General features: G+C 36.4%; 1 protein-coding gene across 1 annotated transcript in view; it reads right to left on the bottom strand.

The window, feature by feature from the left end:
* The window catches only part of Rb1 (RB transcriptional corepressor 1), a 133,264-nt gene that overhangs the window by 85,570 nt on the left and 32,885 nt on the right, over positions 1 to 14,809 (bottom strand). Inside the window, exons 4-7 of the mRNA XM_057785801.1 lie at positions 14,042 to 14,161; positions 7,942 to 7,980; positions 6,752 to 6,819; positions 2,346 to 2,456 (exon numbers count right to left, since the gene is read on the bottom strand). Of these exons, the coding sequence (XP_057641784.1) occupies positions 2,346 to 2,456; positions 6,752 to 6,819; positions 7,942 to 7,980; positions 14,042 to 14,161 (338 nt within the window). The remainder of the gene's footprint in view (positions 1 to 2,345; positions 2,457 to 6,751; positions 6,820 to 7,941; positions 7,981 to 14,041; positions 14,162 to 14,809) is intronic.

Here is a 14,809-nt window from a genome sequence, read left to right as displayed (position 1 = left end):
TGGCACTGTAGATTATTAGAAAATAAATTGTTACATGATTGTTTATTAAAATTTTTGGTAGAATGCACAAAATAATACTGTATCCTAAATAATGTTACACATACACATAATCTTTTTTTTTTAAATATTTATTTATTTATTATGTATACAATATTCTGTCTGTGTGTATGCCTGAAGGCCAGAAGAGGGCGCCAGACCTCTTTACAGATGGTTGTGAGCCACCATGTGGTTGCTGGGAATTGAACTCAGGACCTTTGGAAGAGCAGGCAATGCTCTTAACCACTGAGCCATCTCTCCAGCCCACATACACATAATCTTGAAAATAAACTTTGTACACAGAAAAAAAAAAAAAGGATGGGGACTTTTGAAGTATATTTACTATTTACTGTAGAGTTTAAAATTTCTCGTTTTGTATGTTAAATCATGCTAGTTTAAGTTTTCTGCCTCTTCCACCAACATAGGTTTAATACATTGTCAAAACGCTCATCCAGACTTCATTTCCCCAAGAAGTCATTGTTCACAAAGATGAATATTAGTCTTCACTATGTCAGCCCCTTCAGCATGAAGTTTAGTCTTGAAATTATGATCTGCTACGTTTTATCACTACTATTAGTACTTTTATCATTTCACGAGCTAGGGATCAGCCTGTCCTTGGCTAAGTTTACACTTTCTACTGTACAAAAGTGATTTCAAAGTCCTATTTTTGAGGTGACCAAAAGAAACATCTTTGGTCTAAGAAATATTTAATCTACACTTATTTTGCTTAATGCTATCTATTTATCAACAGCTACTTTTATTTAAATACATTTCCCTTCCTTCTCATTACCCACTGAAACATTATCACTTACTGCTCATATAGAAAAGTCAGTTATAGCCGGGCAGTGGTAGCGCACGCCTTTAATCCCAGCACTCGGGAGGCAGAGGCAGGTGGATCTCTGTGAGTTCGAGGTCAGCCTGGTCTACAAGAGCTAGTTCCAGGACAGGAACCAAAAAGCTACAGAGAAACCCTGTCTCGAAAAATCAAAAATAAATAAAGAAAGAAAGAAAGAAAGAAAGAAAGATCAGTTATATAGCATACAATATCCAATACTAATTAAAAACTTAAATTGCTACCATAGAATGCCCCCCTTCCCAAAAGTTATGGATCAAATCTCTGTCTTTTGTTCTACTTTAGTACAAATCTCCCCTGCTTCTTCAAAAGAAACATTTCCCCAACTGTACCTACTCTTCAAACTCATTTCAAATAACACTTTTCTATGTCGTTGATTGGCCCTCCACTGCTACTACAAAAACTTGCTTTTTAATTTTTAAATTGTATTTTTAATTACGTGCGTGCGTGCGTGCGTGCGTGTGTAGTGTGAGGGTATATTTAAGTGAGTATAGTCACCAGAAAGCCCAGAAGAGGGCACTGCATCTTCCTGTAGCTGAAGTTACAGGAGGTTGAGAGCCACCCAACATGGTTCTGGGAACTGAACTCAGGTCCTCTGCATGAACAATACGCATTCTTAACCACTAAGGTATCTTTCTAGCCCTTATTTTAATTTTATGATTATGATTATTATTGTGTGGATGTATATGTGTGTGCACATGCATGAGCACGTGGGGGAAGCAGGACACACCTCTGGAGGTCAGAGGACAAATTTCAGGAACCAATTCTCTCTTTTCACCATTAACTCTGGGCAATGGACTCAGGTTGTTAGGCTGGAACATCTCACTGGCCCTGTAAAAATGTTCATATCTCTAAAACTCCCCCCAATTTTTGTTTTGAATAAACTAGAGCACTTCCTACTACATTCTTGATTATCTGCGCAATGTTCTATCTTCTTTTCTATAGCTTATACTCTTGAAGGCTGGTGTCACTTGAATCTGGAGATGTTCAGACCCGCGTGCTCGTCTCAGTCCCCAGCTTGCAGCTATTGGCAGAGTCTAACCAGTCCGAGGGTTCCTACAGTGCATTTCTTGAAGGATAACAGGAGTCCATCCTCCCCCTACTCTGTCAATTCCAGTAGAAGGGGAACAGTTTTACTCCACTGTGGGAACCTGCCACGATGTGACCTCACTACAGGCTCAAAGCAAAGGGGTCAAATAGCCTGTGGACTGGAAACTCCAAAACTGTGATGGAAACTCCAAAACTGTGAGCTAAAAATAAGTCGATCACACCTCAACAAATTGATCACATCAGGTATTGTCACAGTAAAGTAGAGCTGAGAGAAAAAGGCAGAGCCCATTCCTGACTAAAGTTTTATCATCCTCTCAGTTTTAGTACTGCATCGGACCTATAAGACATTCAGTAAGTCACTCATGAAGATAGAGGAGAAGAGCATTGCATTGTTTAGAACACTTACTGTATGGTTCTCTGAGTAGTGCAGGAGGTGAGAACTTAATAAAATAGTCAACTACACACAACATTAACTGAAACGAGATTACCAGATCATCTTCCATTTGTAATACTTCTCCTAAAAACAAAAAAGATCCACAGTTAAATACTTTAAAATTATATTTAACTATTATTTACTTACCTGTGTGTGTATGCATGCATGTATATGCACGTTTGTGAGCAAAGTGTGTGTGTACATGTACGATAATATACTTGTGTCAATCAGAGGACAACCTGAATGAACTGGTTCTCTTCTTTTACTATGTGGGTCCCAGTGACCAAACTCAGGTTCCAGGTTGGCGGTACAAGCCTTTATGTGCAAAGGCATCTCAGTGGCTTCAAGATTCCCATTTTTAAAAAAAGTTAGAGACTAGTGCCTTTAAGTCAGAGAAAAATGTAATGGTATATCCATATGCTCATTAATTTGCTAATCACTAAATCCATGATAAAAACTTTTCTCTTTGTTGCAAAACCAAATTAAAAAGATGAGATTCAAGACATAAATGAGAGCTTTAAAACTGGGGGTTATAAGAATTAATTCTTATTAAAATCATCTGGCATTACCTTTTATAAAATCTGCTTCCTATTCTGGTGTGACCTACAAAGCTCATCACTCTCAGAAACAATGCTGAAGTAGGATGCATGCTAATCTTTCACTCTAAATATTTATATAAAGTATCTCATATGTTCAATTTAACCACCTACAAATATTACACTAATGAAAACCATTAAGAAATAACAAAATTGCTGGGCGGCGGTGGTGCATGCCTTTAATCCCAGCATTAGGGAGGCAGAGGCAGACAGATCTCTGTGAGTTTGAGGCCAGCCTGGTCTACAGAGTGAATTCCAGGACAGCCAGGACTATTACACAGAAAAATTCTGTCTTGAAAACCCAAAGGAAAAAAAGAAATAAAAAATAAGCCAGGAGGTGATGGTGCACACCTTTAATCCTAGCACTTGGAAGACAGAGGCAGGGGATCTCTGTGAGGCAAGTCCAGCTTGGTCTACAGAGCAAATTCCAGATCAGCCAGGGCAACACAGAGAAATCCTGTCTCAAAAAACAAAATAAACAAACAAAAAAAACAAGCAGAGCATAATTATAAGGTCATGTTGAAATGATTATTTAACATAATATCCTAAGAGTTTATGTAACATACATACATATATAACTTAAAACAATAAGTTTATGTAACATATATAACACACAACTACAAGGCTTATAGAAATAAATGCATGTAATAGGTACCTATATATAATGTAAATTATAATCAAATCGAGCAGTGCCTATTTGCTTATAGCTCTATTATTTTTAAGAAAGATGTAGGAGCCAGAGAGATTGCTCATGGTTGATAGCACTCGTTGCTCTTGCAGAGGACCCAGGTTAGGCTCCCAGCACCCACATGGTAGCTAGCTCACAAGTGTCTCTAATTCTCAATTCAAGGAAATCAATGCCCTCTCTGGTCTTCAGAGGTACGAGGAATACATGTGGTACATATACATATATGCAAGCAAAACACTCATATGCACAGATAAAAGTAAATAAGTATTTTTTTAAATAAAGGAGAAGCTTGAGCTGATTCACTTTCTACCTTTGGACTATCTGCTAAGCCAGTAACAACAACAACAAATACTGAAACTCCCAAAATGTGTGAGACAATGAATAACCTTGTGTCAAGTGTTTTAAGTCTATATGGTATGGTACAAAAGTATGTTTGCAATGAATTCAGTGAAGAAATATTACAGGGGGTGTAAACCACAAAGCAGAAATGTATGATACGAAAATGTCACTAGGAAACTCTTTAATTTGTATGCTAACTGAAAGTTAATGATGGTGAAGAAACAGGTGAAGTTTGCTATCAGAAACATCCAAGTAAGAGGAGCAGAGCCAAGTCAGATGAACAGCCTCTCTGCTCTAACAACACTCTGAAAAGTAAACACATTAGCCAAGTGCTAGCAGCAGCAATACCAAATCGGGAACAACTCTCCAGCGGCATGCTCACTTGTCATTTCCTGGCTTGGAGGGAGAAGTAACCATTACAGAAAAGGAAGTAAACCATGATGGCTAGCTGCCCAGCACAGATATTCCAGTATACTGTGCTGACTGGGAAAAGGGCAAAGTACAGAATTCAAATAAATTCTCTACTCTCGTCCTCACTTTCTGACTAAAAGTAGCATAACGCCTGTTTACAGCACACTGTAACTCTCTGGGGAATACAAACTAACTGCACATTACATATAAAGGGAATAAAGGGAGGGTCTCTCAAACTACCTCAAAGAAAGCATTAGCCACTTCATATCCCATATATGAAGGAAAAAGGCATTCACAAAAGAAAAAGTAAACTCACAAAAGGGGGAAAATCAGAGAACCTAATAGGAAGAAAATACCTTTAAAATAAACAAACAAATAAATAAGCAAGTCATCCTACATTATGGTGAACTCCAGTGTTTGGGATGCTAGGCAGGAAGATCACTACGTCAAAGGCAGTCTGGGCCACAAGTCAAGAACTTGCCTTAAAACAAATAAACAAGCAAACAGAAAAGCTGACTGGTCTCAATTTACATAAAAACAAGGAGTCAGATGAGCTAAGAAAGAACTAGGTACAAATAACACCATTACCAAAAGAGTTTAGATGGAAACAAAAGACAGCAGAAATAAAGAACCTACACATAACACAAAGATGGGGATGTAGCTCAGTGGCTGAGCATTTGCCTAGCATTCATGAAGCTTTGAACCCAATTCCCAGTATTGCCCAAAAGAAAAAAAATTAAAATATGAGAAACATATTTTAAAAATGACAAAATGTTCAAAGAAAACCTAACAGAATAAAATAACATCAAGTTGTCTCAGAAAGAAGAGCAGAATGCCTAGTTTAAAAGAAAGTGTTGTAACACAAATGAATACAGAATGATTCAAATAACAGATATCCTAGTAAAAGTATTAACCCTCAAACTTAAGTTTCATTTACTTAAATTTATTTTCTGCATATGAGCATTCGCCTGCCTATATGCCTGGTGGCAGGAAGGCCAGAGGAGGGTAACAAATGCACTGGGAGTGGTGTAACAGAGATTGGGAGCTGTCGTGTGGAATGAAACTAGGGTTCTCCTGCAAGTGCTTTAATTATTGAGCCATACCTTCAGACCTAAACCTCAAGTTTAAAAAAGAACCCATTTGGTATTCAGTAACAATAACAGGAGGAAATTAAGCGAGCCTCAGATTTCACAAAATCAATATTCAATACTAGAAAATATTGCCTTGAGGGGTAAAATGACTCAAGAACAGGACACACAGTCAAGTTGTCTTTCAAGAATAAATGCTGTGGACATTCTCTATTAACACGTCAGACATACGGAATATGACATCAAAGGGCTAGTGTTTTAAATGCGATGGGCTGGAGAGATGGCTCAGCAGGTTAAAGTGCTTGTCACCAAGCCAGAGGTGTACACATACAAGCACATATGATAAGCAAAAAAATGTATAAAACAATTTTAAATCCTTGATGATACAATCTAGCTAGCTAAGAAATGGGTCAAAATCAAGGACTCGGAAATGAGAAACTATACTGAAGTAATGAATGGGCACAGAAGTCTTTTAAATATAGAACTGAGACTAAAGGCTTGAGGTAACTATAATTACAGATGACTAGATGCTAAGTCTTTGATAGTAAAATGAAGACAGTAGAATGCATTAATTAGAAAGTGAGGAGCAGGAGGAGGATATGCCAAGAGACATTATTATGGTTTTCAAAGCAGATTAATGCACACTGCTGTATGAGTCCCTCTTCTCTCTATGACCATACCATCCTGAACATGCCCAATTTCATCTGTCTCAGCTGCTAAGCAGGGTCAGGCCTGGCTAGTCCCTGGATAGAAGGAAACATAAGCACTCACCTGAATTTGGTGTAGGTGCTAGCATTTAATGGCTATAATTTCCCTCTCATTGTAATGACATTACCAAAATAAAAGGCCAAAACAGAAAAATAAAGATTGTAACAGGAAATATTTTATTTCAAAGAATTATCATGTAAAGTAGCTAAATACTTATTATTTCTACTTATAACTTTTCTTTTGTAAAATTTAAATAAAATCAATTTTAAAAATTTAAAATTCACTAGGCTGTGACTTTCAGCCCCAGCACTGGTAAAAAAGAAAATGTAAAGAAAATAGAAAAGAAGGGGGAGGAGAGAAGGAAGAAAAGGTAGGAAATGAAACATTTCTAAGGATGTCTTTGTTAACATAATTATAAAAATGGTTTACATTTAATAAACCATGCAGAGAATACAGTAGGATATATTAATTGAAAAAACTTACACTATTCCAAATGAACAACTTAATAATCATACTTTATAATCAGCATGTAATAGCATGTTCATTTACCTTTAGCTAGCAAAAAAGTGATCCAAGAAATTTTTAGCACCAACATAGAATTTATTTCAGTAGATATCCTGGCAAACAAATACAAAGCAATAAAAAAATTAAGACACGGACCAAGTTTTCAGCTTTACTTTTAAATTGTAGACATGAGTTAAATACATACATAATGGATTGCAGCCCTCTTTAAAAGCACAATTTACACCTGAACTCAACTTATCTCAGTTCATTTGGTGTGCCTACAAAATATTTATTCTAATCTAAATTATATAAAGCTCAAGCTACTTTAATTTGTTTGTAATTACTTTTATACTTGTTTGCTCTTTGTTTTCTAGTTAAGATGAACAATATAAGCAAAAAAGAAAAAAAAAGAATTCAGGTGTCTCTGGTTTCTGAACATTTCATCTTGAGAATTCTTTCATAAAATGGTCATTCATTACAATTAACAGGTTTATATAAATGGATAAATGTGCATTCTAACAAGCATTTCAATTCCACTGCATTAATGAGGCAGAAAATCACCAGGACTATTTGAGGTGTCCAGAGAAGAACATGGACATACTGTTCTAGCTAGTGATAGACATTTTCAAAATAATTTAGGATTTGTAATTGAGATTGTGCGTGTGTGTATGTTTATGTGTGTGTGTTTATGTGTGTATGTTGTCTGTATGTGTCTGTGCACCACTTGTGTGACAGGTGCTTGCAGAGGCCAGAAGAGGTCATCAGATGTCATGGAACTGGAGATACAGACAGTTTTGAGCTACCATACAGGTGCTGGGAATCAAGCCTGGATTCTCTGGAAGGAGTGGTTTTACGCAGAGTCTTTTCTAATTTTCTTATTTTCTAATAAGTCCCCTAATTTAGAATGTATTTGTTCTTATATAAAAATATGCAGAGCATTGCTAATACAATCCCTGTGGCAGATCCTCAATAAGTATTTAACGAATGAACTACATTTTCCCCAGAATAGTGACAGAGAAGACCGAATCAATTCAGAGCTAATTAGCTCTTCTTTGCAATATAAAGCACGTATCTTTGGAGCAACCTAAAAAGGATTTTATCACCTCAGGATTTATAAGTATAAAGCAGTATATTTTTTAATCACCCAAAGTAAGCCTAGTTGAATCAGTACGTCTGAGATTAGTTCAGAAAATAAAAACTGTTTAATGAAAAGTAACATGCTTTAAACTACTTACACACTGCTGGGCTGTGTCAGATATATAAGCTCACATGTCCTGAAAGGACAAACAATTTCATTAGCATGATGATTTTTAGAAAGTAACTTTTGAAATAGTACTGTAGCATGAATCATGAGCATTCTGAAACTAAATTAAAATTTATCTACCCACTACAAAGTGACATTTCACATTACCATGTTCTAATTACAAAGGCTTCTGGCACTCACTTTTAAAGCAAAACTGATGATAAAACCAGAATCTTAGGTGGGGGTAACTAATGACCATCTAACCAGCAAGTCATATATATCCATATAGCTCATCCGGTAATAAACAAGCATTGGCATCACAAGCTTCACACTCCAGGAAGTCATACAAATAAGATAGGAAAATAAAACTTAGTTTGATCCAGGACTGACAACCTTAAAGCTAAATTATTCCATTATTCCTTAAAACTAGTCAATAAAAAACATAAATTCCTTTTACCAAGTCCAGAGTGACCTTTTAAGGACAAATCAGACTACGTCATTCCCCAATATAAAATCATTCATCAGCTGGGCGGTGGTGGCGCACGCCTTTAATCCCAGCACTCGGGAGGCAGAGGCAGGCGGATCTCTGTGAGTTCGAGACTAGCCTGGTCCACAAGAGCTAGTTCCAGGACAGGCTCCAAAACCACAGAGAAACCCTGTCTCAAAAAACCAATAAATAAATAAATACATACATAAATACATAAATAAATACATAAATACATAAATAATAAAATAAAATCATTCATCAGCTTTCCACTGCCTGCAGGGTAATCCTAGTTCACTACCAATCAGACCCCTTCCTAACTTCCAGACATTTAGACTTAGCAGCTCAAAATACAACCTACAATGTTTTGGTGTTGTACACACACTTGTTGTAGTTTAGAATCCCTGGTTCCAGTCCCCACTCATTTTGCTTGATACATTTCTATTTCTAATCCCTATTCAGGATTTTCTTCTTCTCTAGCCTTTTTCCCTAGTCAAAATCACCAGAACTGAGGTTACCCTTCTCACCTACTGAAGATATACAATGTATTGCATCACTTCTACTCAAATACAATACTCTACAATACAGCATCATAATTATCATTGAATTAATTTTCTTTTTCATGTGTACATGCTGTGGTATATACATGTTTGGTTTGGTGGACATATGTGCATATACGTGAAGCCTGAGGTTGAGGTCAGGAATCTTCTTCAATATTCTTTCATCTTATTCTTTAAGGAAGGATCACTCAATCAAACCCAGAGCTCTTACATATAGTAGGATACTAACAGTTAATTCTTAATACGGTTTGTTAATTTATTTGCAACAAAACAGTTGACAATATAAAGTTTCTTAAAGTATATTCCATAAAATACTTCTCTTATAAGATCTTAACTTATGTTAAATGCGGCTATGGTTCAAATGTGAAATATTCCCAACAGGATCATACTTGAGAAAGAGAGTCACTAGGGCTGGCCTTAAAGTTTTAATAGCCCAGACCCACTTCCTGTTCAGGTACTCTGCTTCCTTTTATGGATGTCCTGCCACCATGCTTGCTGGGACTGCACATCTTCCTCACCACTAGAAACTGTATCCCTCTGGAACTGTACATCATAATAATTCCTTTCTCCCTCAAATTGTTTTTGTAGGGGGTCTTTATCACAGCAACAGAAAGACAAATGTATGTATAACCCATTGAGGAAATGCTGAACTCAATCAAACAGATCTATTCTATCAAACATCTCTAAGCCTTGCATCACCTTGGTACTGTGTGACTGTATAAGGGGAGAGATGACTCAATGGTTAAGAGAACTGCCTGCTCTTCCAAAGGTCCTGAGTTCAGTTCCCAGCAACTACGTGGTGGCTCACAACCATCTGTAATGAGATCTGGTGCCCTCTTCTGGCCTGTAGGCAAACACAATACTGTATACATAATAAATAAATCTTAAAAAAATGAAAATTAAAAAATTAAAAAATAAATAAAAAAATAAAAGCTAATATTTGGGCCTGTGAGGTAGCTCAGCTGGTAAAGGTGCTTACTGCTGGGCCTGACAACCTAAATTTGAAACTGAAACCCAGATGGTAGAAGGAGAGAATAAATACCTCCAAGTTGCCCTTTTCCCTCCATATCTGTGTCAGGGCACACATTTTCCCACATACATACACATATACAGTAAGTAAATGGTAACATAGAAATTGAAAGCTAATATTCATGGAAAGTTTAATATGTTTATACAAGGTCACTGAACAAAAGCATTATTTATGTATTACCTCATTTAATATACTAAAGACTAAGCAGGTATGTGATGGCTATTTTTGGTTGTCAACTTGACTACATCTGGAATTAATTAAAACACAAAAATAATACAACTGTGAGGGGTTTCTGCCTAATTTGAAATGGGAAGATCTACTTCTAATCTGGATCTTTGAGGTGGAAAAACACACCTTTAGTCTAGATCTTGAGGTGGGAAGGCACATTCTGCAGACCTTTAATCCAGATCTGATCTAGGCCGTGCCTTCTGCTAGAAGCCCGCATAAGGACATGGAAGAAGGAAGCTTTTACTCTTCGTCTGACTGTTCTCATCTCCTCACTGGCATTAGAGTCGACTTCTTCACGATTCCGGCATGCACTGAAGACTAGTAGAAGCATCCACTAGTGGGGAACAACTACTGGATTTTTGGACTTTCCAAAAATGGATTAGCTAGACCACAACCTGTAAGTCTTTCTAATAAATCCCCTTTCTCTCTATATATATACATAGAGAAAAATTCATTCTATTAGTTCTGTTGCTCTAGAGGAACCTGACTAATAGGTACTCTCATTAGCTTGTTTTAGACATTAGAAAACAAGGTATCCAACATAGGTAACTCATTTATCCAAGATCACACAGCACAAGCTCATGGTTAAGTTAGAATCCAGATCTGTGTGACTACTTCTCCACTAAGCCCTACTATAGCTTCTCCTTTTTTGGTAGATGACACATCCAACTACTGCTTTGGATAGAGGAAAGGAAGGATGGATAGGAACATCTATCTTCTCTGTTATAACAGCACATTTGTACTTCATAATGTAGAAATGAATCTACACATACTTCTGTAAACAGCTCATCATTGGCATACTTTAATGGTTAGTTTGTTGAATATCCCCAGTTTAGGTGGTGCTTCAGAGGAATGCAAGAAGGCTCAACAACCTTAAGAGTAGACAAACCCAGCTTCACAGAGAGAGATGATAAGGACAAACTGCAGGAGAAGACAGAAAAGGACCAACACAAGAATCTCAAGCTGGGCCACAGTGACAGGGCTAGCTTTGGAACACTGACTGCTACTGTTCCCATTTCCTGTGCAGTTTGCTAACTATAGATGACAAGGAAGACAGTTCTGGGAGCTAATTGCTGGTTTCTCAGATTGATGATTCTCTAAATGAAGCACAGCTTAAAGATTCAAATTCTATTGCTCACTGATATTTGTGTCAATAAGCATCATTAACTCTCATATTCCAGTTATGCTTGAAGAAAATTCTGTGAAACTGTTGTCCTGGATCCCAAAAACTAACCTGGAAATACTGCTGTTTATTCTGGCCCTTAGGAAACAGGATACAGGAATATCCTGAACACTTCAAAATTGCCCACATAACTTCTAAAACTTTTGAATTTCAGTATGTAGTAGATGCACTATCCTTTTCTTCTTTCTCCTCTGAATTTTCTGGCATCTAAAAAATTACCTGAAAGTTTCTTCTCCATACCCTTCCAAACTACTTATAGTTACTCTTCAAAATGCAGACACAAGAAAATTTACTTTAGTGGTCTTAAGATTACTATACGAGAGAAAAAATGTTGGTTTCACGGTATTTCTATTGATCACTCACTGTTCTCTATTTAGAGAAAAAGAAGATGGCAAGCCACTTAAACAAAATATTCTGTAAAGCCTAAAAAATCACTTAGAAAACTATTCCCCTTTTAATATCCTTTTCTACTTCTCCCTAAGTTCCCAGGATATCAACTACAATTTATAAATGGAAAGTATAATAAATAAATAAATAAATAAATAAATAAATAAATAACTTAAAAACAGAAACTAGTATCAAAGCAGAATAGTGATGTCAGACAAGAGACTAAAACTACCTGGAAGTATTCAATTAAAATTATGATGGAAATGTGGATGGAGAAATCTTACAGGGCCCCACCCCTAGACAAATAACTATAGGCAATTAAGAAATTCTGAGAGTAGGAAAAGTAATCTTCCTCCGTTAACTGGTTATCCAATACCAAATGGTTAGCCTTAAAATCATACACACTAAATAGAAGTAACACTAAATAGACTCAGCAGGTTATAATTGCAGATTTCGTGTACATGTAACAACAATAAAGAAAATGCAACAGATTTAAAAGGAAGCAGGTGCACAGAGAGGGAGGGGTCTGAGAGGAGTCAGAAGGAAAAGGAATGGGGAAAATAATACTTTAAACACAAAATAGAATAAAATTATTATAGCAAAAAGCTACTGTACCCCAAATGACTTCAAGCCCTCAAATTCTAGAACTTGAAATAATTTGATGGTTTTGTTTTTGTTTGTTTGGTTTTAATACTGATTTGTATAGAATTTTCTTTTGCTCTTAGAATTTTCTTTTGCTCATTTCATTCTTATGTTTATGCATGTGTATCTCTGTTGATTACACACATGTATATGCTGTGCCCTGAGCCATCTCCCCAGCCCACCATCATTTCCTTAACTGGCTCAGTGAAATTTTTGCTTACTTTGTTTATTATGGATACGAAATCTCTACCACAATTCTAGCAAGCTATGCACTATTGCCTTGGTTTTCCCTTGTGCACTGTCACAAGCATAGTATATACTGATTTATATATTTAACTCTATAAGTGTGGAAGGAAGGGAGAGACGGATGGAGAGAAAAGGAAGAGAGAGGAGGGAGGGGAAAGAAAAAGCAAGGCATTATTTCAAAAGCTCTAGGGCATATCTAGAAATGGTGGTGCATGCCTGTGATCCCAGCATCTAGGAGGCTGAGGTAGGATTATGAGTTCAAGACAAGGGTAGGATGGTCTGTCTCAAAAAATAAGCAGGATGGGAATGTAGCCTGGATTCTGTGAGTTTAAGTGTAGTCGTACATATATGAGACCCTATGCGAACCCCTAGGCCAACCTTTGGGGCCTTTTATCACTTCCATCATCACAACTCTCAAGATTTAGTAACACACCAATTAAATAGCAAAGGTAAAGAAAACAGTTACATGCCTCTGTGAAGATACATTTTCTAGCTGTCCCTATCCTCATTCACCCTAGAAGATCTAAGGACCGCATCCCTTCTATTTTTGAGACAGGATCTTTTTATGTAGCCCTGGCTGTCCTGGAACTTACAGTGTAGACAACACTGGCCTCAAATTCACAGAGAGCTGCCTGCCTCTGCTTCCTGAGTGCTGATATTAAAGATATGTACCACCATACCCTGCCTCCTCCTTTCTTTTTACCATCCTATTACAAAGTGGCTTATGTAGCTAAAACGTTCCTTATCATATGTCCTTGCACAAATGCAGTGAGCATCAAAACAGTAGCAGATATGTCATATTAAAGACTATAATACTTGGGTTAGAAGACTATAATTTGTTTTAAAAATACAATTTAAAAAGTGTAAGCTTCACGTAGTCAAGATTTTCCAGTTGAACGGTGCAGGTGGAGTCTTCTTGACTACCACTTGGAGTACAGAACACAGTTTAATAACACAGGTCACACACCTTCCATTGACAATATTATTTCTTTCTAAGCTGGAAAAAAATAAAATTTAGGTCACTATTCAGAACTATAAGTTCTACTAGGCAAGATGGGAAGCAAGTTCAACGTCAGAAGAAGCGAATGACAGGAAAGGCTAGTAAAAACAGTTAATTTAGGGCAAGTGTTCAGAATGTTTATGAATAGATAAATTGCCTAAGAACTAATAAAAAAAAAGCAAAAAGGATAAGGCTACAGGATAAAACTTAATACTTCCATTAAATACATTACAGTTCCCAGATTAAATCTAACTAAACAGTAATGTGAAAATGGGTTATAAAAATAAAAAACAAAAAATTAATGTGTAAGCCTAATAAAACTTTTATCTTACCGTTCTAATTTGCTGTAGAGTGCACATAACACATTGTACTTCTTCAATAGTCTTGACACAGCATTATCAACTTTGGTACTGGTATCAATTTCTTTTAGTAAGTCAAAGAATTTATAGACACTATAAAGAATAGAGAAAGAATGAATAAATAACTATCAAAATTTGTTATTTAATTTTCAAAGCATACATACTTCAGCTCAGAACATTGCAGCTCCACTATCTCACTGTGTCCTTTGGAAGGGTCTCACTTGTTTTCTCATCTTACTAGAAGCAACCCTTGCCCAACATCCACCTACTCATGACTATATCCACTTAAAGTTAAAAAAAACAAGAAAAGCAGATGCATAAAAAGTATGTATATTTGTTTCTAAATAATGTGTATGATATCTAAATTAAATTTGTTTTTCACTGATGCATAAAAGTCCAAGAATTGTATCATTTTAGGGGAGTACCATGTGATGTTTTCATGGATGTAAGCACTGTATATTGAAGGTAAGCATATCTGTCTCCTCCAGCATTTACTACCTGCACATAGCAAAACATTAAAAATACATTCTTTTCAGATTTCTGAAACACACTGTACCTATTATTAAACAGTCATTTGTATCTACATGTTTTTAAATAAGTTCCCATAGAGTCATTCAATTCCAACACAAAACCATGCAGTTCGCTTTCACTCTAGTGCTTCCATTCTCATATCTGAAAACTGTTCTCATTTATTTATTCTTAGAACAGATAGCCATCTTTCACCCAAAGCCTTCTATTCCC

Source organism: Chionomys nivalis, chromosome 12, assembly GCF_950005125.1.
Source record: "Chionomys nivalis chromosome 12, mChiNiv1.1, whole genome shotgun sequence".
NCBI lineage: Eukaryota > Metazoa > Chordata > Mammalia > Rodentia > Cricetidae > Chionomys > Chionomys nivalis.
Note: the sequence above shows the minus strand (reverse complement) of the source record. Positions and strands in the feature narration are given on the sequence as shown.